The sequence below is a fragment of the Seriola dumerili genome, unplaced genomic scaffold, assembly GCF_002260705.1.
Source record: "Seriola dumerili isolate Sdu_G_001 unplaced genomic scaffold, Sdu_1.0 BDQW01000068.1, whole genome shotgun sequence".
Lineage (NCBI taxonomy): Eukaryota > Metazoa > Chordata > Actinopteri > Carangiformes > Carangidae > Seriola > Seriola dumerili.
Genome location: NW_019174323.1, coordinates 15,802,390 through 15,821,840, shown reverse-complemented (window position 1 = coordinate 15,821,840; position 19,451 = coordinate 15,802,390). Strand labels below are relative to the sequence as shown.

Below are 19,451 nucleotides of genomic sequence, written 5' to 3'. Positions count from 1 at the left end.
TGGTTTCACTTGTTAGCAAACAGTTGCTAATTTACGTGTCCAGCCAATGTGGAGCAACATTAGCATTTATTCATTCTTTCATTCATTCATTATAAGGTCTTATAATAAATCCATGCTTCTTACCTTGTTCCTATCCATTCTCACGCCTCGTGCCTAAACCCGACCAATCCAACCAGCGAAGGCAACGATCGTTAGCCAATCAGAGGCAGCGTAGGGCGGGTCATGTCAACTCTACGATTCTTGAGTTTACATCCGGCTGCTGTAGCATTGATAGCTAACCTAAGGATAAAATCACAATGGCGGGAAAAAAAAACGTATTGCAGATTTATATTGGGAAAACGACCAGCTAAAGAGAGCACAGATGAAGTCCAGCCTTCCCAGGAGAGCAGCTCCACATACGCTACGGAAGCTAGACCCGGTCGGAGTATCAGCGCTAGCACCGCCACCGTTGAGGAGCCTGCTAACAGGTGTCAAGCTAGGACTGATTTGGCGGCATTTGAGGAGCTTTTCCAGCCACATAACTTCAATTTTCCGACCAGACGTTTTGAGAAAGAAACTTTCAGCCACCAACTTGGTTTGCTAAATGTAAGTGTCTTCATTACGTGGCGGAGTGTGGTCAGGTTGTGTGGTTTTGCTTGCGTGAAGAGGCAGCAGAGGGGAAACAGTTGATTTGGTGCCACTTCACCTTCCCGAGGAGCTGGACCCAGGCCGTCCTGATCTCCAGCTCAAAATGCCAGCGGACCTTCTCCACCTTGTATCACGTCAAAACATGGCTACAGCAACACCATGACCCAGAAGAGACTGACTGACCTCTCCCTGATGCATGTCCACACTGACAATTTGAACTCATTGGATATCCATGCCCTTAGGAGAGACTTAATTTCCACGACACCGCAGTGCAGTGCCACACTTGGATTATTACAACTACTGGAGCACCTGGCCTGCAGCTCAAGGTAAGATATTTGGTTTACTACAAACTGCCGCTGAGCAGTACCGTACTGTGACTCACTAAAGAAGCAGCGTACCAGAGGTTACTGTCTAAATAGTGATAATAAAAATGGTTCCTCAGATATATGAATAAATACCTGTATTACTTATTCATATTGTTTACCTGTATTTATTCATGTCTATACACAAACATGAAATACACACGTCATATAACCATACAAATTGTGAAATAATCCAATATTAATCACAGTAATTTCGCACTGAAATGCATTTTTGTATGCAATTATTTGTTTTTTTTTGTTTTTTTTCAGTCTATTTTTATTTCAGTCTTTGTCTCATATGTGGACAGACGTGACAGAGCCAGTTGTGCAAGGGTCAATTACATAAACGGCTCTTCTGTTCGTCTTTATCAGCAGATAAAGATTTTGTGATAAAACAAATTATGAAATTTAAAGATATTTGGAAAAATGGCTTTGTGAAATAAAAACAGATTACAGAAAAAGTATGTATGAAATAAAAAAAAAAGTCTGCAATTAAATATAAAAAGTCTTTTGTTGTGAGGTAAGCATGATGAAATGATTTAAAAAAAAAAAAAAAAGTTTTTTGTATTGGATTATTTAACAATTTCATGGTTCTAGATCAGTTTCTTTAGTTCTTGTTTGTATTACAGTTAAATATCTGTAACGTGATGACGGGAGCTCAGCTACATACCGTAACTGCCATTACACTCTCAACCCTGCAACACGTTAGTGAGCAGTGCTGTGAATTTACGAGAACACAACTTGACATCTAGTCACAAGTTTTGACTTAATGAATTAGTCTGACCTTCTGTATAGATTCTCATGTGGAGGAACAATAGCATCCAGCTTCCAATGCTTTGTATTGCTGAACATCCTTCTGAGATTAGGTGCTGCCCAGGTGGAGGTTGGTGCCGGTCAAATGCTGCAGTCTAGTGGTGACATTAGCAAAATGCACAGGACTAACAAGAGTAGGATACCCTTTGAGTGTTTCAAATAAGTAAAATCAATGTGTCATGAGTCTAATGAGTAACAGTTACATAACAGAAACACAATATAGTCATTTATCTATCAATGAATTTATTTTTAAAAATGACTTCAAATACATGATGGAAAACCGGTGGAATTCATTTTTATGCTGCGGCTACATTTCTCACACATTGTGGTTTCAACTGTTGTTCTTTAAGCTACTTCCATATTATAGGGAATACGGTTTTTCCTGATCAAGATATTTCCAAATCCACCACATACCGAGTTACCAGTTTATTATGTACACCTGTGCAGTCTAAACAAGACAAATGCCCTGCAGTAAATCCTGTCTTTGTGAAGTTTATGAAGTTTCACTGTCAGAGAGGCGTTGAGCTGTCTGTGATCATTTTGGAGACTGATGTAGAATACTTAACAAACTAACTCAGTGTAGGCTCTTTGCAGTGCTTTAATTACAGGACAAAGACCGTGAACTGGTCTTGTGTAAACTCCGAAAAGGCAACAGAAGATGCAATCCTTCCTAAAGAACCACAGAGGATCCCATCAGAAACAGGGCAAGGCCACAGTCACTGAGGCAGTTTGAGACAATGCTTTCCAGCACTGATGTTTAACAACTTAAAAACTGCTAATTATAGGCAATTCAAGTAAAATTCCTGGTGCTTTGGGCAAAGGATTACAAAACACATTTTGAAACACTTTTGAACTGACAGCAATAAGAAGATCCAATGAAGTAAAATGTAAATTTGGGAAAGATCCAGGAGACAGCAAAAGAAACTAAATATTTACTACTTTCTAAACGTGGTATTTGATATGAAAACTAATTTACCAACTCTGTAAATTGCCAAATGAAGAAGTGGCTCAAAACAAGGCAAAACCAACACTGGGACAAAGATAACATTGGTGGGGAAAGCAGAATAATTTGGGTCATGTTTTGATGAAAATTAGACTATTGCATCATGAAAACATATCCACTGAGATGCAGCATGCCATTTTTGATCCAAAACAAAATACTTAACTACATAGTATATTTCTTATATATCAGTTTATCCTCTGAATAGTGTTCTTTCCTCCATCTTTCACTGATTTGCCTTCTTACAAAACAGGTGAGATGGAGGGAAAAGTAAAGCACCAAAGAAATCCTCATGCACGCTCACTGTAATATCTGTCCAGTCATGAAGTAAACTTGGATTATGTAACCTTGTAAAAATGTATGAATCAAAAAGGAATGGAAATAACTTCAGCAGCTTTAGAATTAAAACCCTGGTGGGTGGGGAAGAATAAAGAGGCAGTGAAGCACTTGGAAAACCTGAAATTGCCTCCTATTGAAACTTCAAGAAATTTTAAAAAGAAAACTAGAGGCATCCCAAATGTTGCATTCCTCTTCATCCTGCTTTGCTCCACCCGTTTTCCCTGCCCTGATCACACTGTGATGGAAGACCCACGCCCCTCTGATTTGAAATGAGGGACAGGAGTTCAGGAGCACCCCTGATCTGACACCACTTGTATTGGTCCCCTCCCCGTTCTTCTCATCCAGATCTCCTTCTCTCTCCATCCCTCTGAGATTGAAGTGCATGATGAAGCTTTCAGATGAAGGACTAGCGCTTTGCTTTGGCTTCTTCTGCTTCTTTTTCTGATAAAAAATAAGAAGCAACATAAACAAGTGTGTAAAGTTTTTCATTTCAAAAATAGTAAAATCCATAAAACTGCTCCAAACACTTGGAGTCCTTAAGTCTGCTGTTGTAAATTCTATTTATGAGGAGAGTACAAATAAGCCGCTAAAACACATTGTATTTTCTACCTCCATGTCAGGACAGAGGTGTTCGGTACAAGTACAAACACATTAACCAATAAATCCTCAAGCTACAGTGAGTATACTGAATCATCATGTCACAATAAGTAGCTTAACAAACACATTGCAATAACTCTGTTGATGTGGATGTTTGCTGAAGTATTAGCCTTACGAACAGCACCTATAAAAGCTTGAGGTTTTGTAGATGACTGAACGAAAAAATTAAAATCTGCAATGGGATTCATAATTTCCAGCCCTCGTATATATTGTTTAAAATTTACAGAATAGGTCTGTGTTCATTGTTGTGTTTTCTCACCTTTCCTGAGTTCATCTCTCTTCTTGGCAGCTTCCTCCCTCTGTTTCTTGATGATGGCCAGTCTGGCTAGGTCAGCCCTGGCCTGCTCAGTCTTTCCCTCAAGATGGAGCTTCATGTAGCGCTCCTTTGATTTCTGCTTCTCTATCTCCTCTCTGAGAGAATAGATGAGAAGAGAATAGAAGAGAATTCACATAAGGTAAAGTAATACTAATAATTTTGCAGTACAACAAAATAAAAACCTGATGCAACAAACCAAGGTTAAGAGACATTGTACAATTTCAGAATCTTAGCAAAACAAAATAACAAATCCAAATATGGTCTTTTGAGTGACTGAGCAACACTTACCTCTCTCTGCGAGTCAGTTCTCTGGGAGCAGTGACGTCTACTTCAGCCACCTTCTTGCTCTTCTGAGACACACGGTTTGGATTCTCAATTTCTATAAGCCCCTCCACTCCACTCCTCCTCCTGGACTGTGAGCAAAAAGAAACACCTTTATAATCTCAATGAAACAGGAAGATGACTCTAGCTACCAACACAGAGCTGTTAAATAAATGCGGATCCTTGTGAGTTCATTGCCCGCCTGCTATTGTGATGTTATACCCTTTTTACACCAAAATTAGCAGGTACATGCAGGTAAACTGCTGCTAACAAAGGTTACTGACTCCTTTTACACTACCAGCCGAGTTCTCCTTTCACAGAGGACACACACAACTGCAGGAAGCAATGTCATCACATGCAGTTATAGAGCACAGACACAGGGTGTGAGCTGCTAGCAACCATGCAGACTGGTAAAATGGATAATTCATGTCTTATACCCAGGTTGGTGATCCTCTAAAACAGCAAACCAGCAACATCGGCTACAATGGCTTTTAAGAGGTAAATCCATTTTAGCAAGGCCAAACTTTACAGTATGTATTAGGTGTGGTCTTAGTCCTTCAGTGGCAAAGAGCAAGAACTTCTTTCTAGACTAAGAAAGATTCAACAATCACAAAGAGAGAACTACATGATAGAAGGTCAACAGTGACCTCCAGATCAGAGTCAGAATGTATCTTTGCATATCTGTCACCAGAAACATCTAAAATACAAAACCTTTGTTGACCATTTTGAAATTTTAACAATTGGGTTTGGGACCTGACAGACTTGTTCTCCCTGTGCTCTGGCATTTGCTTGACTGGAACTTTCTACAATGTTTCTGCTCAAACATGCAGAGAGCTTCATTTTCTGTTGATTTTCAGAAGAAATTTAAGACAGAATTGTTGACAGAATGATAGAAGCAGCTGGAGGGAAAGCAGATACAAAGAGTAGTAAATTACCAATCTACATCACAGGGTAGTTCATACATCACCAGAGCACTAAAGATTCAATTCAAAGCTACACTAAGAAAACTTCAATTTCATGCCTGAGTTATTACATAGAGGAAATTTTCACCCACAGCCAATAAGCAAATCACGCAGTTTTACTAAGTCAGTAACATCACTCACCTCAGACTCCTCGTCACTGCTGCTCTCTTCTTCAGACTCTGCAGAGCTCTCTTTTTCTGCACCAGCATTTTCTTCCTGTGGACATACACATAAGGTCACACCTGACCTGACTTTTCAGCAACGCCATTCTACCACAAAAGGTATTTAACTCACCATCTCTCTCTGCACCCTCATCTGTCGGTCAATCTCCTCAGGGTTGCTGAACTGCTTTCCTCGGCCCTTATGGCCCTTTTTCCCTGCAACATAGTTGAGTAGAGTTGTTACTGGCATATAGACAGCATCCAAATGTAAAGCACACTACAGAGTTTACTTAAATCTTTAAGAAAACTGGGGACACATTTATGTTAATGCTAAATTGCAAGCTGGGGGTGGAGACAAAAACAGTAACACCTGTACAATACAATATGATTCAATACAGCAGCCCTTGAAAAAATATTACCATAATATAGTTTTTGTCTGTATTGGCAAGCCTGAACTAAACACTGATCATTTGAGGTCACAGTTTGTGGTGATGTATTATTAAATGGCATTAAATGGAACAGGTCTGTGTCCAGTCCCTGAATATGGGCACAGATCTGGTCAGAAACAGATCGCAGCACAGTTCAGGTAAGTGTATCTACAAATCAACAAACAAGATCTCACGATATTAGTGTGAAAATACGCAGAGACTGTGTGTGGTGGGAGATGAGTCACACATGACGTTCACCGAGGGCCAGCTCCCTTCACCGGCAAATGTTATGTCTACTGAGCGTTAGATATGGACATATAAACAAAAATTAGCCAGATAGATAGCTAGTGGATACTTTAACAAAGTACTTGTTAAAGTATCTGGCGATAGTGACAACCGCGAACTGCCAGGAATTGATGTAAATATTATTATACATGTTAAAGTAAGCCGAAGCGGTCTCGTGTGCACATGGTACTGGCTGTTAAGTACAACTTACCAAAATTCTAATCATTCAAACCGCTATCTATGTTGAAATTACAAACAAGCTGTTAACTGTGTTCATGTGACGACATTAATTAACGACTGGTACGTTTGCTGTGACTTCCCGGAATCGCTCATACCCGTAAATTACACTCTGCTAACCGGTTAGCATGCTAGAAGCTAAGCATGTGAGAGTTCAACAGGAATTCACACTACTTTAGCTAGCAATTGGCTAGCTAGAATTAGCTTGCTAAAATTTAGCATGAGACGTTAAATATGATAACAGTGCTTACCGCCTCGAGGCATTATTAAAAGTGAAGATTATACAGATGAAGTCCGCTACTATAGGGCTGAACAATCTGACAGTTGTACAGGTAAAATCGTCGGTTTAAACAGCTAGAAGAAAAGGCTAGAAACTACTTCGTGCCTCCCGCTACCGGCAGAGCAAACGTCGAACGACTGCATTCAGTTGCGACAGTTTGCGCATGCGTAGCTAGGACCATTCAACCAATCGCTACACGGCAGCATTTGACTGACATGTTGATCCACCAATTAGCTAAAGAGTGCAAAACTAGTTCATAAAGGCTGTACCTCTCATTGACAGGTATACTTAATTGATTCGATTGTATCATGGCGATTCTACCTCCTGTTTTCGGGGGAAGGGAGGGGTATAGTCTCACAAAAATATTTAAATTCCAAACTACATTTCACAAGTGGTAGAAATAGAGCATTACGTCATAATATTGATATTAATTGGACTGTGTAATAGAAATATTAGTGATGTAACAGAAGGTAAAAACACAAGCTTTTCAATCCTGGCTGGTAGAATATTTTTGCTAAGTACACACATTATACAATCCTGATCTCATATGAGATCTTTTTTCTTCCCAAGGTCAAGAATAAAAATTAAACTGCTAGGATTATTTAATAAGCAGCATTACTGCTCAGATACTGTGAAGAGCTGGTTGAAAAGCTAAAATAGTTATCAAAGTACTATTCTGTTCTCTTTGTTTTTGGTAGTTTGGTTGTATTCACAATTGTATATATATCTGTCAACTATTAATTTGTTATGTATGATAAGGTTGATTAAGGCATTACAATTCAAAAGGTATTAATCCAATAAGAGCAGATAAAAATGATTAATGATCAAACAAGAAAAACTGCTGCTTTCCCATGATGGATTTTATTTTCAGTCTTAATACAAAAAGTCTTAAAAAGAAATGTCAGACCATACTTGCCATACAAATGTAAAAGTCATAGAAAATATGCTGTGTATTGACAAAACGTGATGTTTCACTTGTTTCAGGTTTATGGAGATCTAATTAAACAAATGCAGGACAGAACAAATAAATAAAAGTAGTCACTAAATCTGATTCAACAGTACCTGCTTTTAAAATGAATACAAGCAGGGCAGAGACCTTCAAGCAAAAAAACAAAAAGACAAAACAAACCAACTTTTCTTTTACACACCAACAAACTTCAAACTGTCTCTGAATACAGAATACAAAAAGAGATAAATTCACTTCAAGAACATTTCCTTTGATGGAGGCATTAGATCCGATCTGTCATTTCTTCCTTCGATGTTGAGTCTTTATATCTTCCACTTCTTTCTCCATCAGGTGGTACTCTACTGTCGTCTCTGTCAACTAGAAGGGAAAGATTAGATATCAGTTATTCAACAGCTTTGGTGAGACACCAACCAACATCAGCCGTTGAATTGGTATTCAAATGTATAATTGAAATAATTAATTATAATCAAACTTTTTATACGAAAGCCAAACAGTGTTGGACCTGTGCTAAAACTATGTTGTAAGCATGGTCATACAGCCAGAGTGTGGTAATATGTATTAGCCCTCTCAAACAAGTAAACAAACTTTATCCCAAGTCACTACATTGGTGTAATGTAAAAGCATAATTAAAGCTGCTCAGCACTCACCATGTCCAAAAGGATTTCAATCTTTAGTTTCAGGAGGTTGTTTTCCTCCTCTAGTTGCACATTTTTTTTCTTAAGTCGCTGCAATTCCCTACCAGATGCATTCCCACCAGATTCTGTTTTTAACGAACAGAATAAAATGATTAAATACAATGTTGGCCATCCAGAGACAGACAATGATCTAGCACATATGGCAACACTTACAACTACACGAGTCTGTAGTCAGTGAGTGTTATCATCAAGTTATCACCTGTTATCCACTGTCCCTCTTCAAATTTCCAGCTCTGACCTCCAATGTTCATCACAGGAGGTCCATATTCAAGGCCCAGCTCTATTTCTCTTGTTGAGCGATCCAACTAAAAGAGATGACAAGGCAAAACACAACAAATAAGTCTGCGTGCAAACATAAATGAACAACAGCTGACAATGTAAAGCTAAACAATCTATATCTCAGTTCTCTCAAAACACGTCCTTCAGTTCATTTGCCTTTGTTTATCCTCTGGGTATATTTTCTTATTAATGAATGTAGATTTGAATTTGAACTTACTCATCAGTGCTTCTCATTAAAACAGCGTCTTTAGTACGTTCAGTTTATTGATACCGATGATGCCAAAGAACAGTAAATTCTGTGAACTCACCGTATGAAGGCTGGACAGGGATGCAGATTTGCGAGGTGGAGTCTTCTTCGGACTGAATGTGTTTCCAAAAAGCGGCATCTTTAGTGACTTTTTAAGGTCCTGTATAAGAGATGGTTCACCAATTAGTATGTTTTAGATACCAGTACCACGTAACCACAGGGTGTGTTTATCGTTGCTAATGGTACATTACCGAGCTAATGCTAGGTGGCTAACACTCGCTAGCTGTGAGCGCTACTCATACCTGACATTTAAGTGAAACTGTCGATTGTCTCACAGGTCGGTTAGTAGTTGTGTCACTGAAAATATATAGTCAATATATTTACCTCCATACAGACTATTTACTTAAATTCTTAACGTGGTGGCAGAAGTTTTTTTTCTCTCCAAACAAAACCATGCTTGCGACTGCGCAAGTGCGAAAGTTGCCATTCGTCTAAAATAGACAACTCTCTAAATATTGCATGGCTTTACTATGAAGCAATTTGATAGAATTTTACAACCACGTCAAGTAAAAGAAATATATATTTCAACCCAGAGCTCGAATACTCTGTTTAGGGCGATAATAGCACGTTTTAATACTCAAAGTCCCATGAGGCTAACATAAACACCCCGATGCGGAAGAGAAAATGGTACCATCCATGAAACGTAAACGCATCACCATGGTGATCGCTTCCTCCGGTCTTTCCATTATATTATAATGCCTTTACTGCTAATTCAGATAGATTAATTTAAAAAAAAGTGGTTACTTTAGAAGCCTCGTTTTTTAAAAAACGATCATATGATGATAAAAATGCAAACTATCCAACTCAAAAGAGGTCGTGAAGAGCCCCATATTCCGGATATAAAGTGAAATGACCCCGCCCCCTTGATACAGCGCCCCAGTGGCCTAATGGATAAGGCACTGGCCTCCTAAGCCAGGGATTGTGGGTTCGAGTCCCATCTGGGGTGGTCGTTTTTACGTTGGAGAAAAAGGAAACTGTTTCACGGATTATAATAATGATTGATTGACTAACAGATGTTTCAATCAACATTAACGCCAAACGAAAGACAGCGTTTAATCGGCTTCTGCGAAGTCGCACTTCTTCACCGTCGCTCTCAACAGAACTAACCATAATAACAATTATTTGCTGAAATACATGAAAGACAGACTCGCAGGGGAATATCAGCTGACATGGAGAAGCAAAGCCTAACACTGTGCGTACTGCTGAGCACTCTGGCTGCATCAGTGCAAACTTACCGTGAGTATCATTGGCGTGGTGTGTCCATACATGACGGAAACTAATTTTGAATCCAGTATAATTCAGTTAAACCCACTGTTGAAAAATAAATTCTCTTCGTTTAAATGAAAATTGCGTATGGCGGACAGATAGGCTACAGTTCATGGCACCTAGTTATACGTTAGGTTTTAAATAATGCTAATTTTGTTTATTCTATATGTCCATGATTAGAATGATTAGAATATATAGGCCTACCTCAATATTCCATATTAATATACATGTTTAAGCAATTACTACTCTTTTTTTAAAATGGTTTTGTGTTGTCTTATGTTTACTTATTAGTTTACTTGTATATGCAAACATACCCATCCAATAAGCCATGTTTAGTTTCAAATAGTAACTAAATTATACCTGTGTGTCTAAGCAACAAGCCCCCATGCTAGTCTATAAAGATTAATATTAATTTGTCTAATGACAGAAACCAGTCAAGCAAAAGCTGTGTCTTCCTTATAGTTCTTTCTATTGGTGTCATGACATTATCTTACGTAATGAGTGTTATCCAACCTCAGCCCCATAACCCTGTGCATCTTCCTGCAATGGTAGAGCTCCAAGAGGCCACTGTGTACTGGGATGCTGCCCAGAAGAGTGTGATCCTGAAGGAGGAGGTGATGGAGACAGATGGGGGAGCCTACGGTTACTTCAACGATTCTCTGCTCCTCTCTGGATGGGGTGTCTTGGAAATCTGCGCAGGTTATGGGGGAATCTCACAGGAAGACGAGACCACCTTCTTCCTGGCTGGGTACCTGGAAGGTTACCTCACTGCTGGGTGAGTAGCCCAACTCAGGTTGTTGATTATAGACTAATAATGTTATGTCTATGTAATCTGAATTCTGTTTTGCTGCTTCAGTTTCAGTGTCTTGGTATTGTGCATGCTGCCTAATTTTGTGGCTTACCGGGATACTTGAATATAGCCTATATTAAAGGCATCATTAATGTCATTAGCAGTGATGGAAGAAGTATTCAGATCCTTTGCTTGAGTAAAAGCACCAATACAGCAATGTAAAGTACTGGTTGCTCCAGACGTCTTCCATTAGAGAACTATGGAACCCGCTGTGGTCACCTCATGGCTTGGTTTTTTGGCTCTGATATGCTGTGAGACCTTGTATAGACAGGTGTGCGCGTTTCCAAACCATGTCCAAACAGCTGAATTTACTACAGGTGGACTCCAGTCAAGGTGTAGAAACATCTTAAAGATGATCAAGAGAAATGGAAGGGACCTGAGCTAAATTTCAAGTGTCACAGCAAAAGGTCTGAATACTTATGTCAATGTGATATTTCAGTTTTTAGTTTCTAATACATTTGCAAAAAAATCTAAAATCCTGTTTTCACTTTGTCAAAATAGATGATGATGTTTTCTAAATTCATTCACTTGAGAAAGAATGAGAGGAGCATTAACTGAAAAGATCTTTAAGATTGTGGTAGTATTTATAAAATGAGAAATAAAAGACAAATTTTAATTTGGATATAAACCTGAAATATGGGTGGGGTTGTTAAATTAAATTGCATTTCTGATTACAATTTTGACAAGGTATATTGTAATTTTAGCTTTAACCTTTGGATTGTGTTTTTTTAGTGTCATGGAAATGAAAATCCCCACTCTTCTTATTTCTTTCTCCATTGCAGACAGATGTTTAATCACTACTCCAACATGTACCCTCAGCTGATAAAGGATCAGAAGGTTTTGAATCCCCTGAAAAAGTTTTTGAGGTACAATCTTATTATCTGTCAAATGCAAAATGTAAAAATGGTGATTGTTATAATTTTGATTTTAGATGCATAACAAAAAATCATGCAGCAGATATGAGAAGCAACCAAATGCAGAAAGTGTGCCTTTCAATTCTCTCATTGATCGGCAGCAAACAGGACCAGTGGGCCAAGGAGCAGGTGAAACTGAGGAGAAACAGCGACCCCCTGTGGAAGCATCTGGGACTGATCCTGGCCCAGCTGGACGGACTCCACGCCGGAGCTGCACAGTGGGCCAAAAGCAAACACAGAGAGGTGTGTGAGTGTGTGTTGGAGAAGTGGGTGAAAGAGTTGTCACAGTATCATTTCATTCATCGCTGCCACTTTCTTCTCCCCTCCCTGCCCAGCCTCTGTCAGCGTTTGCAGTCCAGTTTCTGAACGGCGTCGGTGACCTCCTGGACCTCGTCCCAGCCCTGACACCTCGCTCCAACTTCTCCACAGGGACCGGCACTTTCAGGATGCCAGGAATGGGCCACTGCACTGCTCTCATAAAGGTTAAGCCAAGCTCATTTGGCTCAAGCTGTGAGGTAGCACTTGGGAAACCTCAGCGTAGGCTTAATTGCTTTAATTGTGAGCCTTGTGTATGGGTTTCCTCTTGTAAAGTGTGTCAATGAGTCTAAGAGGCCATTAGGAGGGGGATATTTTCTCTTCCACCTACAGCTATTCAGGGAACAAAAACAAAGTGCAAATGGAGGACAGAGTGCGATCAGAAATCCTGCATCATTATGTTGTAATTAATGCCATTTTATTTCTTATTATCTGGTTTAATTACAGGAACCTCAATGCCGCTGTTATTTCTGTTAATTAATTCACTTAAGTTGCCTCTAATTTACACAAAATGTTTCCTACAATTTGAAGGTTATTACTAAAGTTGCCACATTTAATGAGAGAGATAATCAAAAGCAGGTTTCAGCTGCGTCTGTTGAGAAACGAAGGAGATCAAAACCTTCAATAATGGGGCAGGGTACATTTCATGTAACTATGGTAACCTAATTTAAATCCAGTCAGTTTGCTTAAAAGTGGAAAAAATTTGGATAATTACCAACACAACAGAGAGTCTGTCACCATGCTAGCTGGCTGTCTGAGCTAAATGCATATGCTCGCTTGGCAACATGCTATGACAATAACAATGCTAACATGCTCATGTTTAAAGTTGTGTGTGGTTTAGCATGCTAATACTTTCAGATTAGCACTAAACACAAGTTTACAGCTGAGGTTGATGAGATTATATTGAGTTCTACAGGTATTTGGTCATAAACCAAAGTATTTAGGCAAAACAAATTTTTTACATTTAGGTCAATTGTTATTATATTTCCAGGGTAATTCTTCTACTTAAAAAAAACATACATGCTTCAATACATTCTCTTGTTTCTCTGTGTCTCAGGTGCTGCCAGGCTTTGAGAACCTGCTGTTTGGCCACTCTAGCTGGTACACTTATGCAGCCACCATGCGCATCTATAAACACTGGGACTTCAGGGTGTTTGACACACACACCGCCACTGGAAAGATGTCGTTCAGCAGCTACCCTGGTACACACACACACATACACACACATGCACACACACACACATACACACATGCACACACACACACATGCACACAAACATATGAGCTGCACACGACTCTGTACACTTTCTCCTAAAAGAAGTAAAGTGGGATTTGCAGCTTGTAGTTGAAATAGTGTTCTCTGAGTACATGACCTAAATTTTGAGCAGTGCAAGTTTGTGAACCTGCAGCACAGTGAAGCACGACTTTCTTGTAAAAGCGCTGAGCTGAGGTGAACGGCTTGTCCTTAATCCACACAGTTTTATTTTCATCTTGGAAAATACAAACACCGACATCAAGGACTTAACCCAAATCCTCAATGGACATTTTCTACAGAACGTAATTCTTCTGCTAAGCACACGGCTTAGTCAGTGACAAGGAAACATCTACCACAGTGTGCGTACACCCAAACAGAGCCACGATGAAATGGATTCCCTCACTGTCAAGTGAGAGGACGCTGAGTAATTTTGCGGGCAAAGATTTTCCAAGTGGTCCAGGCCATAAAAATCCTCTTACAGGCTCCATTGCTATCAGAACACAAGTGGTTTTAAAGCTCTATTTTTAGAGGCCGGGAGGCCAAGGATATCATTTCACTATATTAAAAAGAAGAGATGAGTTACACTGCTGCCAGTGGAGGTGGTGTGTGACCCCTGCAGCCTTCCTAAGCTGCTTTCTGTCTGACATTGACAAACATTTAGCATACACAGCAGATCCGGGCCAACAGAAAACTTTATACACAAGTAGAGGTCACGGTGGTGCAAATATTCCTCTCTTTATCATAGTTTTTTTCTATAGTAGCTGCAGCAGCATTGTGTTCTTATTTTCAGTAGCAGTAACAGGAGCAGCTGTAGTATGAGTCCACGAGCCATGAGCCATGCTACTATTAATGATACTAAATCCCATAATAGAAATGATTGAAATGCAAGTGAAAGCAAAGATACATCAGTATAAGATTCTACAGTTTGTGTAATGTACTGCATTATAGTGGTACAAATTTGAACTATTTTATATACTGTTGGGTAATTTAATGCAGAAATGTGCCGTATTTTGTAAGATGTTATTTTTCGTTTTGAAAGATCTTAATCAGCAAAGCAACTAGTAACTAAAGCTGTCACGAAATGTAGAGGAATAAAAAGTTGAATATTTCCCTATGAAATGTCGTGGAGAAAAAGTATGCAGTAAAAAAAAAAAAATATCACTAAACTATTGCTAAATATTGAGGTTATGAAAGCTGTGGGTTGTAGTTACGGGTAAAAACGATTTCATCACATCTCTGTTTACCTTCCCCTCCTTTTTCAAATATTCCCTTTTAAATCTTTGTCCTAAAATGCCTTCCTCCTCTCATATGACCACCACTTCCTCCTCCACCTCCTCCTCCTCCTCCTCCAGGCTTCCTCATGTCTCTGGATGACTTCTACCTGCTTGGGAGTGGCCTGCTGATGACTCAGACCTCCATCGGTGTCTTCAATACCTCTCTGTTCTCCCAGCTCAGCCCTCACAGCCTGCTGGCCTGGCACAGAGTCCGCCTGGCCAACAGTATGGCACGCAGCGGAGAGGAGTGGGCGCACGTTTTCTCCAGATACAACTCAGGTGAAATCCTGTCGAGATTGATTTTTTTTTTTTTTTTTGTCCATTATTGCTGAAACATTATTATCAGACTCCAGAACTATCAACCAAACAACCACATAGACCCAAAAATGTGAAGCATGTCATCATGTATTAGCAAGGTTTTCCCTTTAAGGAAGAAGATTGTCTTTGAACCTCAATTCATCTTCATTATCGGTGTGTCATTGCACTGGAGAGGGATTGGTTGCTAGGGAGTACACATACTAAAACAGTTGCAGGATGTCAGACTTTACTTTAGTAGTTCAAAGTGAATTAAATTATGTTTATTTGAGTAATAGAAAAGCAGGAGAGGACAGAGAAATAATAAGGAAATGAGACTTGCGGGAAGGCATGAAGGATTACCTTGTTGTGGGACTAAACCTTGACTATGTAAAAAATCCCAGGACAAATTTCCATTCGCAGACTCTCAAACAGAGCATCCTTCTTGTTACACAACACTTGTGTGTGTTAATTGGGCAGCTGCTTTGATCTTTCACGTCATGTTGCTATGGGAGGCCAGAGGAGAACAGGACAGAGTGTTCTTGAGACTGACAGACTGTCATCCTCCAGTAGCCTCTGCTCTCACGCTCACCGTCCTGCTCTTGTGGTGGCCTACAGGCAGCTGACGTGAGAGCCTTTACCTTTGCCTGTGTTTTCATTTCATTTAGATTGGGTTAGGTGTGGGATTTACTGTCTGAGCGAGTCAGTGCGTCCTTGAGCATAAATTAACTGTTTTTCTTCCACTGGTTCCAGATGCCTCAGGCACATGCAGGACTGTGCATGTTATTTTACCTGTGCGAGTCATTTGCCAGCAGCCAACATCAGGAGGTTTTATATCAGCAAGAGAAAGAGTCTGCAGCTGCTCTGACAGCACTGTGAGGCGGTACCTTATTTGCATAGTGGTGTTTTCGGGTAAACGATAACGCCATCATGCTAACATGCTCACAGTGAAATTACTAACATGCTGAAAAGTTTGTCAAGTTTAGTTTGCAAAGTAGCACTAAACACAAAGTATAACTGAGGCTGATGGTGCAATCCACCCAATCATTGTTGGGACATCCCACTCAAAACCACAAAAGGAATCATGATACATCATGTAGGAATCATGATTATCTGTACAACATTTCATACAAACCCATCGAGTAGACATTAGGTTATTTTACAGGATAAATGAGAACTTTAACTTGCTGATGGATCAGTAAAGTTGTGAGGATTCTTCCTTTGGGCACCGTGTATTACATGGCAATCCATCCAGTTTTTGTTGAGTCACTTCTGTCTGAAATAGCTGCCTAACATCAGTTCTCAGATGGATGTCAGGGCATTCTTGAATGTGCCACCAGGGAGAGATTTGAAACGATCCCTGCTCTCAAATTTTAGAGCAGAACAGACCTGTGATCAGAAATGGAAGTTAATAATAAAGATGACATCTTCTTTACTGTGACGGACTAATCTGAGTTTTAAGGCAAGTAAATGAAAAAAACTAAATGTTTTAGCGTGAAACCAGTGGCTGCTTTTTAAATAAGAAATCAAAACCTAAAAACTAACAGCACGCTTAGGATAATGGTCAGCACTTAAGTAGAATGTATGTGATTTTTGGTTCATGGTAAAACAAAATCCTTTTATGGTACGTTCAGTTTACCTTGTTAAAGGCCTTAAATTTTTCAGACTGATAAATTAGTTTTGTTGGGTCATCATGGGCAGGAAACAGAGCTTGTTGCTTCCTATATTTCAGGTACATATAACAGCCAGTACATGGTGGTGGACCTGAGCAGGGTCTCTCTGGGTCACAGCATCAGGGACGGAGCTCTAACCGTGGTGGAGCAGATTCCTGGGAAGGTGATGCACTCTGATCAGACTCCAGCTTTACGCAGAGGTAAGAAGCAAACACTTGTGTGTATCTGTCCGTATGCTGTACGTCGGCTGTAACAATGTGTCTGCACAACTTCCACCTTCAGTGTGTTACACTCGGCAGGTTATTGGCCGTCCTACAACATACCGTTTCATGTTGACATCTACAACCTGACTGGGTACGATGTGATGTGGAAGAGATACGGAGTAGACTTTTCCTATGACCTCTGTCCTCGAGCTAAAATCCTCCGCAGGGACCAGGCCAAGGTCTCTAACCTCAACTCCCTCAAACACATCATGAGATACAACAGTAGGTAGAACAGTAACTCCTGCATTCCTCATATTTTATATCTTTCCTGAATACGAAGGGCTTTAGAGATGTGAAAATATTCAGAAATAATAAATCATTCAGGATATTGTTGCTGTTTTCAAACCGCAGCATGAGTAAAGGTCAGACTGGTTTTCTGTTGCAGACTACAGGAGAGACCCCTACTCCAAGGGCCATCCGTGTAAAACCATCTGTTGCCGTAACGACCTGAGACCAAGGAGACCACACCCGGGAGGTTGCTATGACACTAAGGTCAGAGGTCGTGAGCACATTAGTGTCAGAGTCAAGTTTGAGAAATGCTCCGTACTTTAGTGAGAAGATTCTGTTTCTTAGTGCAAGTTCATGTGGTTTTGGTTATTTAATTCAAGACAACATTAATGACAGAAGTTACATCACATTTTGAATATTGGTAAACTTTATACCTGATATATTCACTAAAGCTGCTTTAAGGTGAGATCATAATGTAGGAATAATATGGCCTTTTCTTATTGTTTTTGGCTTGTCGTTGTGGACCACCACTGTCACAAAGGTCCTCTCCGATCCCAGCTACCTAAAATGTTTCACTCATTCAAAACCACAAATGTCAACCTCACGGTGGAGCTGGTAGAAAAGTCAGACGATCCCCAAAGGCATTAGGATGGGAGCAACGGGAGCAATTCATGTGTGTTTAAAACTTGGTGCCCATCCATCTCATAGATGTTGAGATATTTCACATTATAAGAGAAAAAATGAACCTGCTGGTGATGCTAGAGGAAAGGTCAGGGGATCGCCAAACTCGATAGGATTCATCCTCCATCCACAATAATTTTGTTAGACTGCTAGGCGACAGTTTTCTTAGAGGCTTCTCCTCTCTAAAGAAAAAAAAAACTGAGGGGATTCACTGAATCCTTTTCATTTCTGCCTGGAAAAAGGTCAAATTTAATTTGATCAGCATCTTAAAAAATGTCATGGAACCCACATTGGGAAACATTATAAGTGAAGCACAGGTTTTGAATTACCAAACTCCATTAATGGCAACAGAGATGTCTTCCTGGATGTGCACAATATAAATCTGTTATTTGAACCTTATTAAATGTCTGCACTTACTTCTTACTCACTCCCTCCCTTGTTCCCTCCCTACAGGTGACCGATTACCAGATGGCTCTGCAGCTGGTCGCAGAGGCAATAAACGGCCCCACGACGCAAGGGGGTCTGCGGCCGTTCTCATGGCAACCCTTCAACCTCACGACTCATCGGGGTCTCCCGCACACCTACAACTTTCCCTTCGTCACCATGAGGCCCTCACTACGCCGACCCTGAGAGCACAGAGATGGGAGGTACCATCCTAAAATGTTCTGAACATCCTGGTCTGTGTGTGATAACTGGGCTCAGTTTAAAATACTGGCAATATATAATCCATATGTCCCACTAATTAACTAACAGTGTGGTGGTGTGAGTTCATTTTGGAACAAAGGACAGTTGAGACTGAATGATTGGAAGAATTAATGACAGCTAGCTAGTTGCTAGCTAGAACATTTTCTGTTCAATAAATGTCAATAATTGTTGTGAATATTATACTTTTCTAATGATCAATGAAAGTGTGTTTTGACATGTAAGCTGGACTGACATTTCCCTAACACATTACTGTGCACAAAGATACATATAAACCTCCCGGTATGGCACAAAAACAAAAAAAAAAAATTGCATAAGCCTCACCTCTGCTGCTACAACTCCAGTGTAAGGGAAACACTGTAAACTATTTACTAATCCATTAGTACATGCATTGGTTGTTTGTACTGAACACAAGCCATTAGATGTTCCTGTTGTGACAACTACTGCTCTCCTCTTTCAGTGTACATTCGAGAGTGGCAGTATCATGCCAGTGTACACTGAATTAACATGAGGATTATGGATTTATCAACAGACTGTTTAAAAGTTTGCTCCACAAAGTTTTGGATGGTTGCCATCAGGGAAATGTCCTTAATGTTTTATTTATATATTAAGATAATCATTTATTTATGTTGTTATTTTGTTTTAAGTTCTATGCAATGTTTACTCAGGTTTGCTCTGTGTGGAGCAACATTTTCAGACT

General features: G+C 39.8%; 3 protein-coding genes and 1 non-coding gene across 5 annotated transcripts; 2 read left to right on the top strand and 2 right to left on the bottom strand.

Moving 5' to 3' along the window:
- Positions 1–2,028: 2,028 nt before the first annotated feature.
- On the bottom strand, positions 2,029–6,929 carry LOC111220441 (28 kDa heat- and acid-stable phosphoprotein-like). Its single transcript, XM_022743530.1, has 6 exons — positions 6,760–6,929; positions 5,692–5,774; positions 5,539–5,613; positions 4,403–4,527; positions 4,058–4,209; positions 2,029–3,582 (listed from the first exon to the last, which is right to left on the bottom strand). Exons 1-6 carry the CDS (start codon positions 6,770–6,772, stop codon positions 3,548–3,550), a joined length of 483 nt encoding a protein of 160 aa, XP_022599251.1. The 5' UTR covers positions 6,773–6,929; the 3' UTR covers positions 2,029–3,547.
- A 712-nt stretch (positions 6,930–7,641) lies between these two features.
- On the bottom strand, positions 7,642–9,440 carry cby1 (chibby family member 1, beta catenin antagonist). Of its 2 annotated transcripts, none has more exons than XM_022743218.1 (5): positions 9,361–9,440; positions 9,038–9,136; positions 8,650–8,755; positions 8,403–8,515; positions 7,642–8,112 (listed from the first exon to the last, which is right to left on the bottom strand). In XM_022743218.1, the coding sequence occupies exons 1-5, from the start codon at positions 9,364–9,366 to the stop codon at positions 8,032–8,034; spliced, it is 405 nt and encodes a 134-aa protein (XP_022598939.1). In that variant the 5' UTR covers positions 9,367–9,440; the 3' UTR covers positions 7,642–8,031. The 2 variants fall into 2 exon arrangements, with proteins under 2 accessions (XP_022598939.1, XP_022598940.1); XM_022743219.1 differs by having other exon boundaries at positions 9,279–9,432.
- A 469-nt stretch (positions 9,441–9,909) lies between these two features.
- On the top strand, positions 9,910–9,982 carry trnar-ccu. The gene has a single exon. It is a non-coding gene; the product is annotated as a tRNA-Arg (tRNA).
- Positions 9,983–10,847: 865 nt separating this feature from the next.
- On the top strand, positions 10,848–18,679 carry LOC111219661 (phospholipase B-like 1). Its single transcript, XM_022742371.1, has 10 exons — positions 10,848–11,077; positions 11,935–12,018; positions 12,168–12,309; positions 12,402–12,548; positions 13,439–13,583; positions 14,989–15,189; positions 16,937–17,077; positions 17,177–17,362; positions 17,526–17,632; positions 18,503–18,679. Exons 1-10 carry the CDS (start codon positions 10,848–10,850, stop codon positions 18,677–18,679), a joined length of 1,560 nt encoding a protein of 519 aa, XP_022598092.1.
- Positions 18,680–19,451: the final 772 nt, after the last annotated feature.

Coding starts and splice junctions, on each gene's coding strand:
- LOC111220441 (XM_022743530.1), bottom strand. Junction 5,614..5,691: donor TGAGGGTGCAGAGAGAGATG/GTGAGTTAAATA, acceptor GTATGTCCACAG/GAAGAAAATGCTGGTGCAGA. Junction 3,583..4,057: donor GAGAGATGAACTCAGGAAAG/GTGAGAAAACAC, acceptor ATTTTTTATCAG/AAAAAGAAGCAGAAGAAGCC.
- cby1 (XM_022743218.1), bottom strand. Junction 8,756..9,037: donor CCCTGTCCAGCCTTCATACG/GTGAGTTCACAG, acceptor CATCTCTTTTAG/TTGGATCGCTCAACAAGAGA. Junction 8,516..8,649: donor AGAGGGACAGTGGATAACAG/GTGATAACTTGA, acceptor CGTTAAAAACAG/AATCTGGTGGGAATGCATCT.
- LOC111219661 (XM_022742371.1), top strand. CDS start 10,848: ATGGTAGAGCTCCAAGAGGCCACTGTGTACTGGGATGCTGCCCAGAAG. Junction 15,190..16,936: donor TTTCTCCAGATACAACTCAG/GTGAAATCCTGT, acceptor CCTATATTTCAG/GTACATATAACAGCCAGTAC. Junction 17,078..17,176: donor GACTCCAGCTTTACGCAGAG/GTAAGAAGCAAA, acceptor TACACTCGGCAG/GTTATTGGCCGTCCTACAAC.